Source organism: Thrips palmi, unplaced genomic scaffold (assembly GCF_012932325.1).
Source record: "Thrips palmi isolate BJ-2018 unplaced genomic scaffold, TpBJ-2018v1 HiC_scaffold_12, whole genome shotgun sequence".
Classification (NCBI taxonomy): domain Eukaryota; kingdom Metazoa; phylum Arthropoda; class Insecta; order Thysanoptera; family Thripidae; genus Thrips; species Thrips palmi.
The window spans coordinates 6,708,571-6,721,887 of record NW_023144623.1 but is presented as its reverse complement, the minus strand read 5'-3'; the positions used below and the strand labels follow the sequence as shown (position 1 = coordinate 6,721,887).

At 59.3% G+C, this 13,317-nt stretch overlaps 1 protein-coding gene across 2 annotated transcripts in view; it reads left to right on the top strand.

Moving 5' to 3' along the window:
• Nucleotides 1-9,570, top strand: part of LOC117640303 (annetocin receptor-like) — a 20,007-nt gene extending 10,437 nt beyond the window's left edge. Inside the window, exons 4-8 of one of the 2 annotated variants that reach the window (XM_034376701.1) lie at nucleotides 3,340-3,498; nucleotides 3,685-3,908; nucleotides 5,100-5,351; nucleotides 7,860-7,936; nucleotides 8,314-9,570. In XM_034376701.1, the coding sequence (XP_034232592.1) occupies nucleotides 3,340-3,498; nucleotides 3,685-3,908; nucleotides 5,100-5,351; nucleotides 7,860-7,936; nucleotides 8,314-8,370 (769 nt within the window). In that variant the 3' untranslated portion in view covers nucleotides 8,371-9,570. Of the gene's footprint in view, nucleotides 1-3,339; nucleotides 3,499-3,684; nucleotides 3,909-5,099; nucleotides 5,362-7,859; nucleotides 7,937-8,313 lie in introns of both variants that reach the window. The other variant, XM_034376700.1, reaches the window with a different exon arrangement.
• The last annotated feature ends 3,747 nt before the right edge of the window (nucleotides 9,571-13,317 follow it).

Here is a 13,317-nt window from a genome sequence, read left to right as displayed (position 1 = left end):
TTTGTTTGTGTCACGCCGGTACGTTTCTTATTCGTTACTGCGTCGCCGGGGAGGTATTCGCGAATTTGCATAATCGGTGGCCCCGTCGCCCCGTCCATGACGTGCGCCTTGATCTCTCAGCTCCCTTTTCACCCAAAAAAAAAAACAAATAAAAAATTTTATTTGCAATTTTTTTTTTTGGTTTTTGTGGCGTGCATTTCGGCGTCTTTTTTGTCCTCCAGCAGCGGTGGCAGCTGTAGTCGGCAGCGTCCAGCCCTGAACTTGAAACTCGCAGAAGGGGCTGGAAGATGGACGTCGGCGACGTCGACCTCGCTCGGCGGCAGTTTGAACAAGGAGACGCACTCCGCGAGCCGCCCCGCCCCGCCCCGCCCCGCCCCGCCCCGCCCCGCCCCGCCCCGCCCCCCCCCCGCCCCGCCCCGCCCCCCCCTCGCGAGTTGACTGATGATCCCGCGGGCGGTTCATTAGGTGCGGCCGGGCAGCGTAATAAGGACGCAGGACGTGTCCACCGCCGCGCCGTGTCGTCGGGCCGCGTCGAGCCGCGTCGCCGACCTGGAGGAGGCCTGGCTTTGTTGGGGCTCGCGCCGAATTGTCTCCACTTTATTCCGCCCCACCCTCGGAAGCCTCGAAGCGCCTCGAAGCGCCGCGAAGCGCGGCCGTCTCTTCTCCTCCGGTTCCTCATCGCAATCTCGTCCCCTTGAAGCGCGGGCTGCGCGCCGCCTCGCGCCGCCTCGCGCCGTCGCTCCGTCTCTGCCGCACTCGCCGGGGGCTCCGTCGGGGTGCGAGAGGGACGGCGACGACGGCCCCGCCGGGAATGAGTCATGTTTCAACGGGCCGGGCCCCTCCGGCCCCGCCTGCAGGCTCATTCCGAACTTGCCCTCGTCGCTCTGCCTTTCTCCCTCGCACTCACGGGCAGCCCCAGGTGCGAGAGGGACAGAGCGGCGCCTCGGAACCACTCTGCCGAGCCGCGCCGCCGTTCGACCGAAATTCCTTTGTTGCTACTTCCAGAGTGCCAAACACACCGCAGTGCAGCCCACTCGGGCTGTCCATTCGCTGGCCTAATGTCACTGCTTCTAACGAGACGACCCGAAACCGCCGCCAAAAACACCGCCAGCAAGGAGAGCGGCGCGATTCTGCCGTCTCGAGTGAGACACTCGATTTTTCATGCCCGCGGTGTCAGCCCTTACCAAACCGAAATCATCCGAAACTGGCCGAGGACACATCCAAAGCTGTCCGACGGCCCGGGACAGCCCTTTTCTGTCCGGGACTCGACTTTTCGAGTCCGAATCCGGGACAGGCGAAGCGGACAGCCCGATTTTTTGCGAAGGCTGTGGGGAAGCCCGAATCTGTCGACGGTCTGTCCGATACAGTCCGGATGCAGGGGGCCGGGGATTCACTCTCTTGTTGGGACACGTTAGAATTTTTGAACATGTGACAAAAACGGCGAGTGACCGGATTCCTATCCTGGTTGGGCCTACCTTGTTTGCCTCAGTTCCTAGAATTGTAGCGAAAAATTCAAAGGGTTGTTTGCCTCGCGGGAAAACCCCCGCCGCACGCGGGTGCGCGAGGGGACGGGTTCCCCCGGGCGGACCCCTTTAACCCGCCTATCCCTGCGCAGATTGCACAGGTAATGGTAAAAACACAGGGCACAGCCAGCACGCTGTATTAAACACACTTTTATTTCGCAAAAAAAGCAGCGTCAAACGTAACATCAGAGCAGCATTTAAAATATTACTCGTTCAATACGGTAATGCCCAAATCTGTTGTGCATGACAGCAAAAAATTTTTCCCATAAATTATATTTTTTCCTAGTGGGTATGCCCAAAAGCCGCTAAAATTTTTGCAAGATCTAATTTAAAAATGGGGCCCGCTATGTCGAATCCCGTATTCAGGTGATTCAGACAAGATCGCGTCAAAAACCGCACCCTTCTAGCTTGCATAGCGCGCGGGCGCTCGCCAGAGAGGGGGAAGGGGAGCGCTGCGCGCTGCGCCGCGCCGGTAAAGAGGCTCGTGGGCCGGCCCTCATGTTTCGGGGTTAGCGCAGTGGTCAGGGGGGGTCCCAGCAAGCACGGGAAAGCCCAAAAGGAGAGGGGCCCGGGAACGAACCCACCACAGTACCCCCACCTCGGCCAACGCCAGTTTTTTTTTTCGGACCGTCTGGGAGGGGCCCGGAACAGCCTGACCAGCCCTGTCGGACTCCCCGAAATCCTTCTGATTTGTACTTTTCGACCGATTCCGGCAGTCCGGAAAGATTCGGAACGTCCGGCGGGGACTGACGGACTGTCCTCCGGAAAATTTCGGATCGTCCGATCGGACCCATTTCGGAACCTTCCCCGTTTTATAAGGGAGTCTTTAGGTTGCCGCCAAGACAAGGCCACAGCCACAGCCGCGCGAGAGAAAAGAAATCGGCGAAAAAGCCAATGATACAGAGGTCAATCTTACAGCGTGGGGTCATTGATTATTTACTCTCAGTTCCTCGCCCTCTCGATCACTTTATCTTTCTCTCTCTCCTGTGGCACGGGTCGTGGCACTTTGCCCACGAGCGCGGCCGATACTTTGGGCACGTTAAGAACTTTTTTTTTTTAGTTTTCATTCGCTTTTCTTCAGTTCTCATTTGAATGCCTCAATGTCGTTTTCTTTCGATTCCGAGACGTCGTCGCGCCTCCTAGGCGTCAGCCTGTCGGTGTTCTTTTCAACACGCTCCAAGTGCCCTGCTCTCTCTCTCTCTCTCTCTCTCTCTCTCTCTCTCTCTCTCTCTCTCTCTCTCTCTCTCTCTCTCTCTCTCTCTCTCTCTCTCTCCGCGCGGCCAGGTGTGTCGCCGGCCTCGGAGTTTGAAGCGCTTCTGGGCGCTCCGGAGGGTCAACGAGGGGCGGGCGGTGGCAGACCGCGAGGCAGACGCCCCCCACCACTGCCGTTGTTCGCAGGACCAGTCGAACCATTCCGCTGCCCGCACTCCGTCTCTCTCGCACTCCTACGGCCCCGCCCATGAGTGCGAGAGAGACGGGGTGAGAGTGCAGGGGCCAGGGACCGTGCCGCAGGGACCAGGGTGGCCGTACCTGCCCCTAAATTGCGGAGGCGGGCCGACTATTTGACGCAATAGCCTCCGGCAGCGTTCCTGGGGCTCACGGGGCCCGCGGGGCCCGGGCCTGCTGCTGGCAAGGCGCCCGAGGTCCGAATCGGCGACAAGCCACCGCCCGCGCGGCCCCCACGGCCACCACGGCCTCCACGGCACGGCCGGAAACGGCGGACTCCCCCGCGCGGCAGTGTGGCGCCATCTCTCGGGGCCGGCGAGCAACTGGTTGCCTGTCCTTGTCTCTACAGCCGCCCTCTCTGCCTGTCCAGGTACACGTGCTCCGTGTTCATGGTGCCGCTGGCGGTGCTGCTCTTCACGTACTCCCGCATCTGCTGCGAGATCTGGCGCAGCGCGTCCACCAAGCACGCGCCCGTGCTCGTGGACGGCACGTGCAAGACCTGCCCGCACGTGCACGCCTACGCCTACAGGTGGGAGTCCACAGACTGGCTGACTGACTGACTGACTGATTGACTAACTGACTGTGAATGAATGAATGAATGAATGAATGAATGAATGAATGAATGAATGAATGAATGAATGAATGAATGAATGAATGAATGAATGAATGAATGAATGAATGAATGAATGAATGAATGAATGAATGAATGTTCCAGGTTCGCGCCGCACCAGCAGCCGCAGCCCGTGAGCAGCAACAGCTTCGCGTACGCGCGCTCCCAGCAGCAGGCCACGCAGCGCACCAACCCGCTCATCTCGCGCGCCAAGATCAACACGGTGAAGCAGACGGTGCTGGTCATCGCCATCTACATCATCTGCTCGGCGCCCTTCATCTGCGTGCAGCTGTGGGCCGCCTGGGGCAACGCGGAGCACCCCTTCTTCCGTGAGTACACTGTAAAAGGGCGGATCCAGGGACGCACAGTGGGCCAGAAGACCGGTGGAGGCGGCCAAAACGCACGCGTTTTGAGCTCCAGAGTCGCTAAACAGGACTCGAACCGAGGTTGTGGTCCCACCAATGGATTCCTCGTCCGGAGAGCAATCCATTGGTGGGGTCACAAGTTCGGTTCGATTCCCATTTGGTGGGTCAGAGGTGAAGCGAGTCTCCCTAGCACAGCTTTTACAGGCCACTTTCCAATTTTTATTTTTATTCCTTGACCTTACGGCATATTTCCGCATCCGAGTTGCCCTCGGAGTTGCCCAACAAACTCCTGGAAGGGTCTGATCCTCGTCACTGCAGTGGAAATGTTTTGAAAGGGAACGCTACCGAGTCCTCGGCGACAGTGACGCGGGTTCGATTCCCACTGCCGCCCGGTGGCGAGACTTTTATTTTTCTCCGGCTGATAGCCACGCCACGGTAAACACTCTTTCAGTGGAGGCGCGCAGGACTGCCGCGGAGGCAGACGAGAGCAGCAGCGTCACACGGCAGCGGGACGCACAGAGCGCACCAACGCGTCACCGCGCCAGGCTAACTCTGCTCTGTCTCTCTCGCACTCATGGGGCACCCTGTATGGGTGCGAGAGAGAGCGTGCTTGTTCCGCGTGGCCGGAGCCCTACGCCCAGGCGCTTCCGCGTGCAACCGTCTGATTCCGAACACTGCTTCGTCGCTTTGTCTCTCTCGCACCCCTACGGACCGCCCCATGAGTGCGAGAGAGACAAAGCAACGAAAGCAGTGTTCGGAATCAAACGGCAGATAGACGAGCCGAGCCGTGTTGGTGACGCCTGCCGTGTGCCTACCGTGCAGCGTGTCCACGCCAGCGCGTCGCCTTTTTGCCGATTGGCGCGGGGGGAGTCTCGCTCTGTCTCTCTCGCACCCGTACGGGCCTCCCCGTGAGTGCGAGAGAGACAGAGCGACGAACGCGACTCAGTCTCCTGCTCTGCTCCGCGCCCACTGGGCCGTGAATGCCCGCTAAGTGAAAACGCTCCCCCTTCCCCCACATCCAGGGCCAGACCGTCGCTCTGTCTCTGTCGCACTCACGCGGCGCCCCGTAGCGACCGGCATCGACGAGACGTAGCAGAGCAGACCAGGCGGTCGCGTTTTGTCATCCTCTGAAAGAGACTGTGTTGTGTGCCGCAGAGGGCCGCCACATGACCATCCTGGCGCTGCTCTTCAGCCTCAACAGCTGCGTCAACCCCTGGATCTACCTGGCCTTCAACAAGGACCTGGTGCGCATGCTGTGGCTGCTGCTGTCGTGCCAGAACGGCGCGTCCAGCGGCCACGTGCTGTCCGCGCACTCGGGGGGCTCGGGCTCCTCGCAGTCCAACACGCAGCACCGGACCTGCTTCACGGACCTCAACAACCACGTGCCCGGGCCCGGCACCGCCATCGGTAGGCACAGGTAGGCGCCAGCACCGACCACACTGTGGAACCTGTTTTCTTCTGTCTTTTCGAAGAGCGTCCCCCGCCGACGGAGCGCCGCGATGGATCGCATGCGCCGCCATCTTCGGCGTCCCCACTCACTCAGACGGCCTTAGAGATAGACAGCGGCGGAGGTAGACGGGGAACGCCCCGCCCCGCCCCGCCCCGCCCCGCCGCGACCCGCAGAGCGCGGAGCACCCCGAGAGATGGATTGCCGATGCGCGGGGCGGCGGTGTGGTGGCAAGGAAGACCGTGGGCACAGGCATTTTTATTAAAGTGTGTCTGAGGGCAGGCGGGCCGGGCGGGGCGACCAGGGCAAGCGGAGCGGGCAGGGCCAGCGGGATATGAAGGGCAAGCCACAAAGGGCCTGTTGCAGCCCGGCCGCGCCAGCCGCGCTGTTTGCAGACACGCCCACAGTGTGCCGACGTCTGGAGCCGGCTGGAGCACAAAGGCCATGGCTGGAGGGAAGGCCGTCTCCAGCCGCCTTCTCCAGTCGAACACTTCTCATCTGCGGGGGGGGGGGGGGGGCGACCGACCCGGGAATCCCTCGCCCCGGCCACGCGCGTAGTGACTTAGCGTGGGGTGGCCACGCGCGGCGACCCAGCAGACTGGATTCCGAGAGTCGTTATCGTCGCCCTGTCTCTCTCGCACCTAGACGGCACGCCCTGTGAGTGCCAGAGAGACAGAGCGACGAAAACAACTCTCGGAATCAGTCTGCAGGGTGTCTGTCTGGCGGGGCTGGTGCTGCTGGCGCGCTGCGGACGTTAAGATTCAGTTAATTGGCCCCTCGCTGCCCCCGTAAGCCCTCTGCGTCTTAGCGCGCCGCCCCGCGCCGTCCGCCGGCGTGGTGCAATTTGCTGGAGCTAATGGTGGTCCCGTCCCGGCCCGTCCCGGGTCGGCTGGTACCGCGGGTACCGCTGGAACGGCAGTTTGCCGCGGGAACTACACGCTACTCCACCGTACACACGCCGCGCTACCCGCCAACTACACCACGGCATAACATACTGCCTCGCGGCGGTCGCGGCAACACTGTGAAACTTCCGGACATTTTCACGGCTAATTTTTCCACACAAAGAATGTCACTAAGCCGGTGACCATTTTCGCGCCCATAAAATCAGAGTCATTAATTTCTGATTTTGTGATCAAGTGACAGTAAAATTTTACAGTGACTGCGGAAGCGGCTTTGCGCACACTCGGAATGGCGTAACCTTGGCCTTGTCCGAAGACTTCCCCGGCGCGCCGCTCTCTGGAGTCGCGGGGTAGCGACGCGCGCCGCCCCGTCGCCGATACTCCGGCCGGGCCGTACGCACAGCAGGGCGCGGGGTATCGCCGCCGCCAGTGTGGCGAAGACCGCCGCCGACGGGGTTCCGGGTTCGCTCTGTCCCTGGTTGGGAAGCAGGGCTGGCAGGCCAAGTGGGCCAGGAGACCGGTGGAGGCGGCCATAATATTAGACGCGTTTTGAGCTCCAGAGTCGCTAAACAGGACTCGAACCGATCGTGTGACCCCACCAATGGATTGCTCTCCAAACGAGGAATCCATTGGTGGGGTCACACGTTCGGTTCGAGTCACATTTAGCGACTCTGGAGCTCAAAACGCGTTTAGAATTTTGGCCGCCTCCACCGGTCTTCTGGCCCTGGCCCATTGTGCAGCAGGGGCGTAGGAGGCAGGTGGCGCCGCAGGGATAGTACCGCGAACACACTGTATACTCCCCTTCCCTCCCCCGGCCGGTTCTCGGCTGCTGTCGGCTCATATGTCCGGGCCGTTACGCGGGGCATCGGAGCAGGCTGAGCAAGCGAAGCAAGGTCGTAAAGAGCGCCATCTTCCTCGATGCCTCACTCGCGGGGTCGTCCTCTTCTTTCACTCCCGGCGAAACGTCGCGCTATGCGGGCGGGGCGGGGCGGGGCGGGGCGGGCAGAGCGAGGAAGCAAACTCGTTCGGGAAGTCGTTTCATCCCTTCGCCAGGCTGCTGGGGCAGGAAAAAAAAGATTTGCACTGTGAGCCTTGTTGTCGACACCGGGTCGTGAATCGTGAAATGGCAATCTCGCCAATCTGCAGGAGAGGAACCCGGTGCACGAAGTTTTGCTTAAATTTGGAGACGAGCTGGCTGTAAAGTCCCCATCGCAGAGCAGCCTAGCCTAGCCGCCCCCATCGCACAGCCGCGTCATCCGTTGGCGATAACGAGTCGCTTTCTTTGACTTTCCTTTTCTTGTAGCCTTCCTTTTTTTTTCGTCCTCTGCAGCCTTTCGGCTCGCCGAACTACGGCGCACTGTAGGTTTGCACCGGAGATGAAAGACGGGTGGGAACTTGGACCGGCGCCGCCACGCCACTAGGGCGCTGCCACTGCACTGTTAAAGCCCCGATCCTTTGTCCCGCAGCGGCGGTCCGCCACTCCAGCCACTCCCGGCAGCACTCCGCGCGCCGCTGCGAGCGCTTCGCCTGTACTGCGTGCCGTTCGTAATGTTTTGGTGCGTTTTGCAGGGAGAGCCACGCGGTGGCTAGCCTGCTGTCCAAAGGTCGCGCCGTGTACTCCAACGGCCACTCGTCGCATCCCTGCAGTAAGTCTTTGACTGCCTTCAAATTTGTGTACTGCTCACGGAAAAACAACTAGAGAGTACGGGTGGTCGAATTGGCGCCAAAGTAGGGCTTATTTTGACTCCAAATCAAACAGAATGTGACTAGCCGAGGATCATTTTGGCGTAGACTACCTCTGTTCTCCCTGAGTTCGGTGCTTCGCAGAGTCACTAAATGGGACTCAAACCGAGCGTGTGACCCCACCAATGGATTGCTCTCCAAACGAGGAATCCATTGGTGGGGTCACACGTTCGGTTCGAGCCCTGTTTAGCGACTCTGGAGCCCGAAACGCGTCTAGAGTGTTGGCCGCCTCCACCGGTCTTCTGGCCCACTGTGCAATGTGTGTGTCCCCCTGTTGCAGGCAGGTAGCGGGGGCTGCCGGGCGCGCGAGCACCTCCCCGGCGGAATTTGCTACTGACCCGCGGTCGCCACCTGTCCCGGCAGTTCGGCCCCGGCGCCTCCCTCATGGCCCCCACCGTGGCCGACGTCGTCGCCGGCAGCGAGCCCAGGGTCTCGGACGCCTCGGACGGCGGCGAGGACTTCCGGAGGGACGAGTCTCTGTCCCCGCAGGAGGCGGAGCTGTCCGAGCAGCTGTCCCTGCTGGCGACCCTGGACCGCGAGAGCGAGGTGTGACCCTCGGGCTCGGGTGTGACCCTCGGCTGTGACCCTCGGGTGTGACCCACGGGTGTGACCCATATGGGTCTCGTGGTGTGACTGGTTGTGACTTACTGGCGTGGCCGGGCGCAGCGGCACCCGCGGCTTCGTTTAAGAGCAAAACGTGTGATACTGTAGGCGTGCTTCGCCTAGGCCGAGTTGCAATTTTCTTTTTTCCGCAATTTCGGTTTTAAAAGGCAAGAAAGATGTTACACCGACTCGTAAAGTCGCAATGACGTTTCAAGAAATTTTAAAGAAATAATTGTAAAGTGAATTATGATGGACTCTTTTTCTTGGCCCAAGTGGTTGACAGGGGTCAATTAAATTATTATTTTTGTGGGTTTGAGTCGCCTCCGGGCTTAGCTCTGGAAGCGGCTGGGCTCCGTGCAGCATCTCGTAGTGTACTGGCTCGTGCCGGAGGGGACTGGGAGCAGCGTGGAAGGTTTGGTGTCTTTGGCGGCCGCCGATCGAATTGAAGAAGTACATTTTGGGTTTTGCCGGCGGGGTCATTTTGGACTGTGATTTTTGTCAGGATCTGGATGGAATCTTACATTATTTGTAAACAACTACATGACCAGTATTCTAGAACACATTAGGATTCATGAATTAAGAATTGTATTCGTAAATTGTGAAGTGACACTTTTTTATATGATATTTTTGAGTGTGAATTCATTTACTAAAATTTCATTGATTCTTCCATAAGGTTAATCTGCTAACTATTTAAGATTTTCGCTCTAAAGGCTTTGTACAGCAGTATGCGAACGGAATGGTATTGATTAAGAAATGTCAACATATTTTTCTTCATGTTAGAGTTCGTGTCAGGGCAGAAAGTATGTATGTAAAGCGCCTTTTAAAAAGGTAACTTTAATGTCATTTTTTGTCAAATTTTCGTATTGTAGTGGAACGTTTTGTATGAAAGAGTGACTGGCGATGTCTAAGAAAATACAGGCTGTGCATCATGATATTTAATGTTTATTTCTAAACATCTTCCTAATTTTTGAAACGTAGACATTCCCTACTACGTAGCAGATTATCAAGTCTCTGATATGATACTTCTGATTCTGTCAAAATGAATGATTATCGTAGAGTTCTACGAGGAAGGAACAGACAGTACCTTGGCTTTATAAACTTTACTTTATTGTTTCCTTCAATTTTTTTTTACAAAACTTATTAACAAATGAATAAAAATAAGCCCGAGTTCGTTCTAATTGCCTTCCACCCGTTTCGGGTACCTTGATGTCCTCCAGGGACAATATGCTGTGATTGCAATGCACTTTTCACGACGTAGCAACAGCCCTCTTCTATCATATATATCTCAATACAAGAATAAGAAAATGGACGCACCCTACTGATAGCACATTTTCGGTACTTTTGACTAGACTAGACACTTAAGACGCCATATACACATAGTCAAGCACATAGTTGTTCGTAGTTTTCAACTATGAGAGCACAAAAATTCCTCGGGAAACAAAAATTAACTATGAAAATTGACTAGGATGGAGGTGAGGAGGCCTCCATCGGCACGTGAGTTCCCGCAGTCTGTTTCTTCGAGACCATTCCCGATGTTCAGGACAACTCGGCCACTTCTCCGACCGAGTGGGCCTTGATGTCCGAGGGCGAAGGGGAACAGGGCTCTTGTGGCTTGGAGGACGCACGGCCTGCACCAACAAAAACAACAAAAACAACACTCATTTGAACCGTAGCACTGCGAGAGCGGTACAGCGCTCGTTGGCGGTGTAGGCGAAGCTGGAATGCATTCCAATCAAGGATAATGAATTGCAGCGTTGGTCGCCGCGCGCGTGACATCCAACCATGCTGCTGCCCCTCCCCCCCCCTTACACACACAAAATTGCATGGCGGCTCCACACAGTGTCCACACATGTGGCGTGCCGTGCCAAATCGGGTGAAAGTTTTTGCCAGGCACTTTGTCAAACCTACACAGGCGATTGTGGTGCGCCACGCTCGCGCGCTTCGACAGTTTTGGAGATATGGATTGCCCAAGCCTCCCCTTCCCGCTTTCCGCTGGCCACGCAACTGAGAGGTTCTATCTGGAGGGCCCTCTCCCCTCCCCGACCCCGCGTCCGAAACCATTCGAGTGAGGTCCACGACGTCGCCTCACGCGGACTCGCGCGGACTGTTGGCACAGGCCGCCTGTTTTCACACTGCCGTGGACGGCCCTGCAGCCCCCTGCAGCCCCACAGGGAGGGCTTGAACCCCTCCACGGCCCGGTCGGTGGGCTCTGGGCTCCGAGCCGCTTCGTGCAGGTGGCCGAGCCCTCCGAGTGGGTGCACACCTCTCCGTATCTTCACAGAAATTTTTTTCCAAAGGGGAGGGTGAAAAGCCATGCTTTTTGCCCACCTTCCTGCGCAGTGCTTCGGAACTTGCCTACCCAGGCGCCTGTCGAGCCCCTTGCGCACGCCACTGTGTACAGAAGCCACTGCCACTACGAGCAAGAAGTGCCCTGGCGGCCGGTGGGCCGTCGGCCCGCCGGTAAGCGAGGTGCTCCAAACACAACACCTTGATGGGCGCCGGATTAGGCGGCCTTTCAATACGGGGCGGCCGGGCTGTGGGCACCATGGCCTCCAACGGCCTCACGGGCCTCACGGGCCTCACGGGCCTCACGGGCACCACGGGCACCCCGCCGATCGTCATCCATCAAAGCGAGGGGCGTGATCTGCAGGGGGGCCGTCCGCGACCCCGGGGGAGGGGGGAGGCGTAGGGCCCGGGTCGTCCTGGATCTGCGGGGGAAATGAAAGACAGTGTCTGCCCGACAGGGCCTGACGTCACCAACACTAGCACCCCCCCCCCCCCCCCCCCGCCCCCGCCGCCACCGGGTCCCGACAGGTCCCAGCTGCACTGCGGGGATGCGTGCAGGCCCGGCACACCGCCCGGCACACCGGGCGCTCCGGCCGAGGCTCGGTCCGCCAAGGCCGCCAAGGGCACCCAAAGCGGGACGCTAACGTCACTTTGGTCGCTCCGGAGGCTGCGAGGCGCGCACACTGTGAACCGCGAGCCGAGGGACGGCGTGGCGGCGTCGACGGTCCCACACGTGCTAAACCACCATCGCGCGGAGACGCTTATGCCGCCCCGAACGGCCGACATCATCGCCGCCAAAATTGGCCGAGATCGCCGCGGGGCCGCCGCCACGCGGCCACCGCGTCCCCGAAGTGGAGGCCGAGGCCGAGGGGTCCGGCCGCCAGATCTGGCATGGGCCACTGCATAATTTAGGCCGCGCCTGGAGGCGGGGCTGGAGGCGGGGCTGGAGGTGGGGCTGGAGGCGCAGCCGGACTGCCGGACACGACCTGGCCTAAGTACATTGGAGGCTTAGCACGGATTCCTGCCAAGGGGGAGGGAGGGCTCCATCAATGAGGCCGCCGCTGATGCACGCCGTCGTGCACGTCGCCGTCGAGCGGCCCAGCGGCGTGTGAGGCACTCCGCCGCGCCAACGAGGCCGTCCAGTTCCACTTGGAAATTCCCCCCGCAGCGCCAGGCAGCCGTCCCCGCCCCGGGTGTCATTCTTTATCCCTCGGCCACTGGCCAGCCATGCCAGCCTTTGACATTTGCCCGGGCCCCTAAAGCCGGCGCCGGGCGGTGCCGAAGAGGAGAGAGAGAGAGAGAGAGAGAGAGAGAGAGAGAGAGAGAGAGAGAGAGGGGGAGAGAGAGAGAGAGAGAGAGAGAGGAGAGAGAGAGAAAGAGAGAGAGAGAGAGAGAGAGAGAGAGAGAGAGAGAGAGAGAGAGAAACTCACTACCTGCAGCCAGCACCTCTCGAGTGTAGATGAAAGTCCTAAAGAGAGAGAGGGAAGACCCCTGCCGTGCCCGGCAGGCTCCAGCACGACAGGCAAGGTGGCTGATCCAGTGGTTTCATCGGCCATTGCTCAAAGCGAGGCACACCGTATCATGTTTTTACTTTTATTTTCTCTGCTCCAAAACGAAAAAAGGAAATATTTTAATCTGGGGCCCTTTGTGCTGCCTGGGGGTTGATGGGTGGCAGGACTCGTGCAAGTGTGGCACTCCCTGCGCAGCGCTGCTGGATTCCAGGAATCGTTTTCATCGCTCTGTTCGCTCTGTTTCTCTCGCACTCGCGGTAAAAAAGCCAATCGTTCGGTGGGGCGTGCAGTTCCACCTAGCGCAGCTAGCGCAGCGAGCCCCCCGGGGTGGCGGTGCCGGCGTGGAGCACTCGCTTCGAACTGGGCTTCGGCTTTGACACTGGCAAGGCCATTAAAAACGCACCACGCGGTCGGGTCTTTAGCCGCTTCATTCTGAAGGATCCTCACTCTGTCTCTCTCGCACTCGTAAGGGGCGCCCCATAAGTGCGAGAGAGACAGAGCGATGAAACGATAATCCTTAAGGCAGCAGATCTCGCCGTCAGTCTCCACGCGGATGGCCCCCCAGCAGTCAGGGACGCGGCACGGCGCCAAACAGCCTCTCTCTTCCCCTCCGCCGCCGCCCTTTCACTTTGTCAGAAGGAAATAATTAGGGCGATTCATTGTGGAATGGGGACGCGGCGTGCGGGATTTGGCCGTCCCCAATACGTGAGACGTTTTCGCCCATGTTCCGGCCTCCAGGCCTTCGGGCTCGGGTTCAGGGTTCAGGTGGGCGGGGAGGAGGGTCGGCGGGGAGGGTCGGCGGGGCGCGGAGGGCAGGTGGCGGCGTGAACGTGAGAGGATTGTCGTCGACTTCCCACAGTGCCTCCGCACTGTCTCTCTCGCAC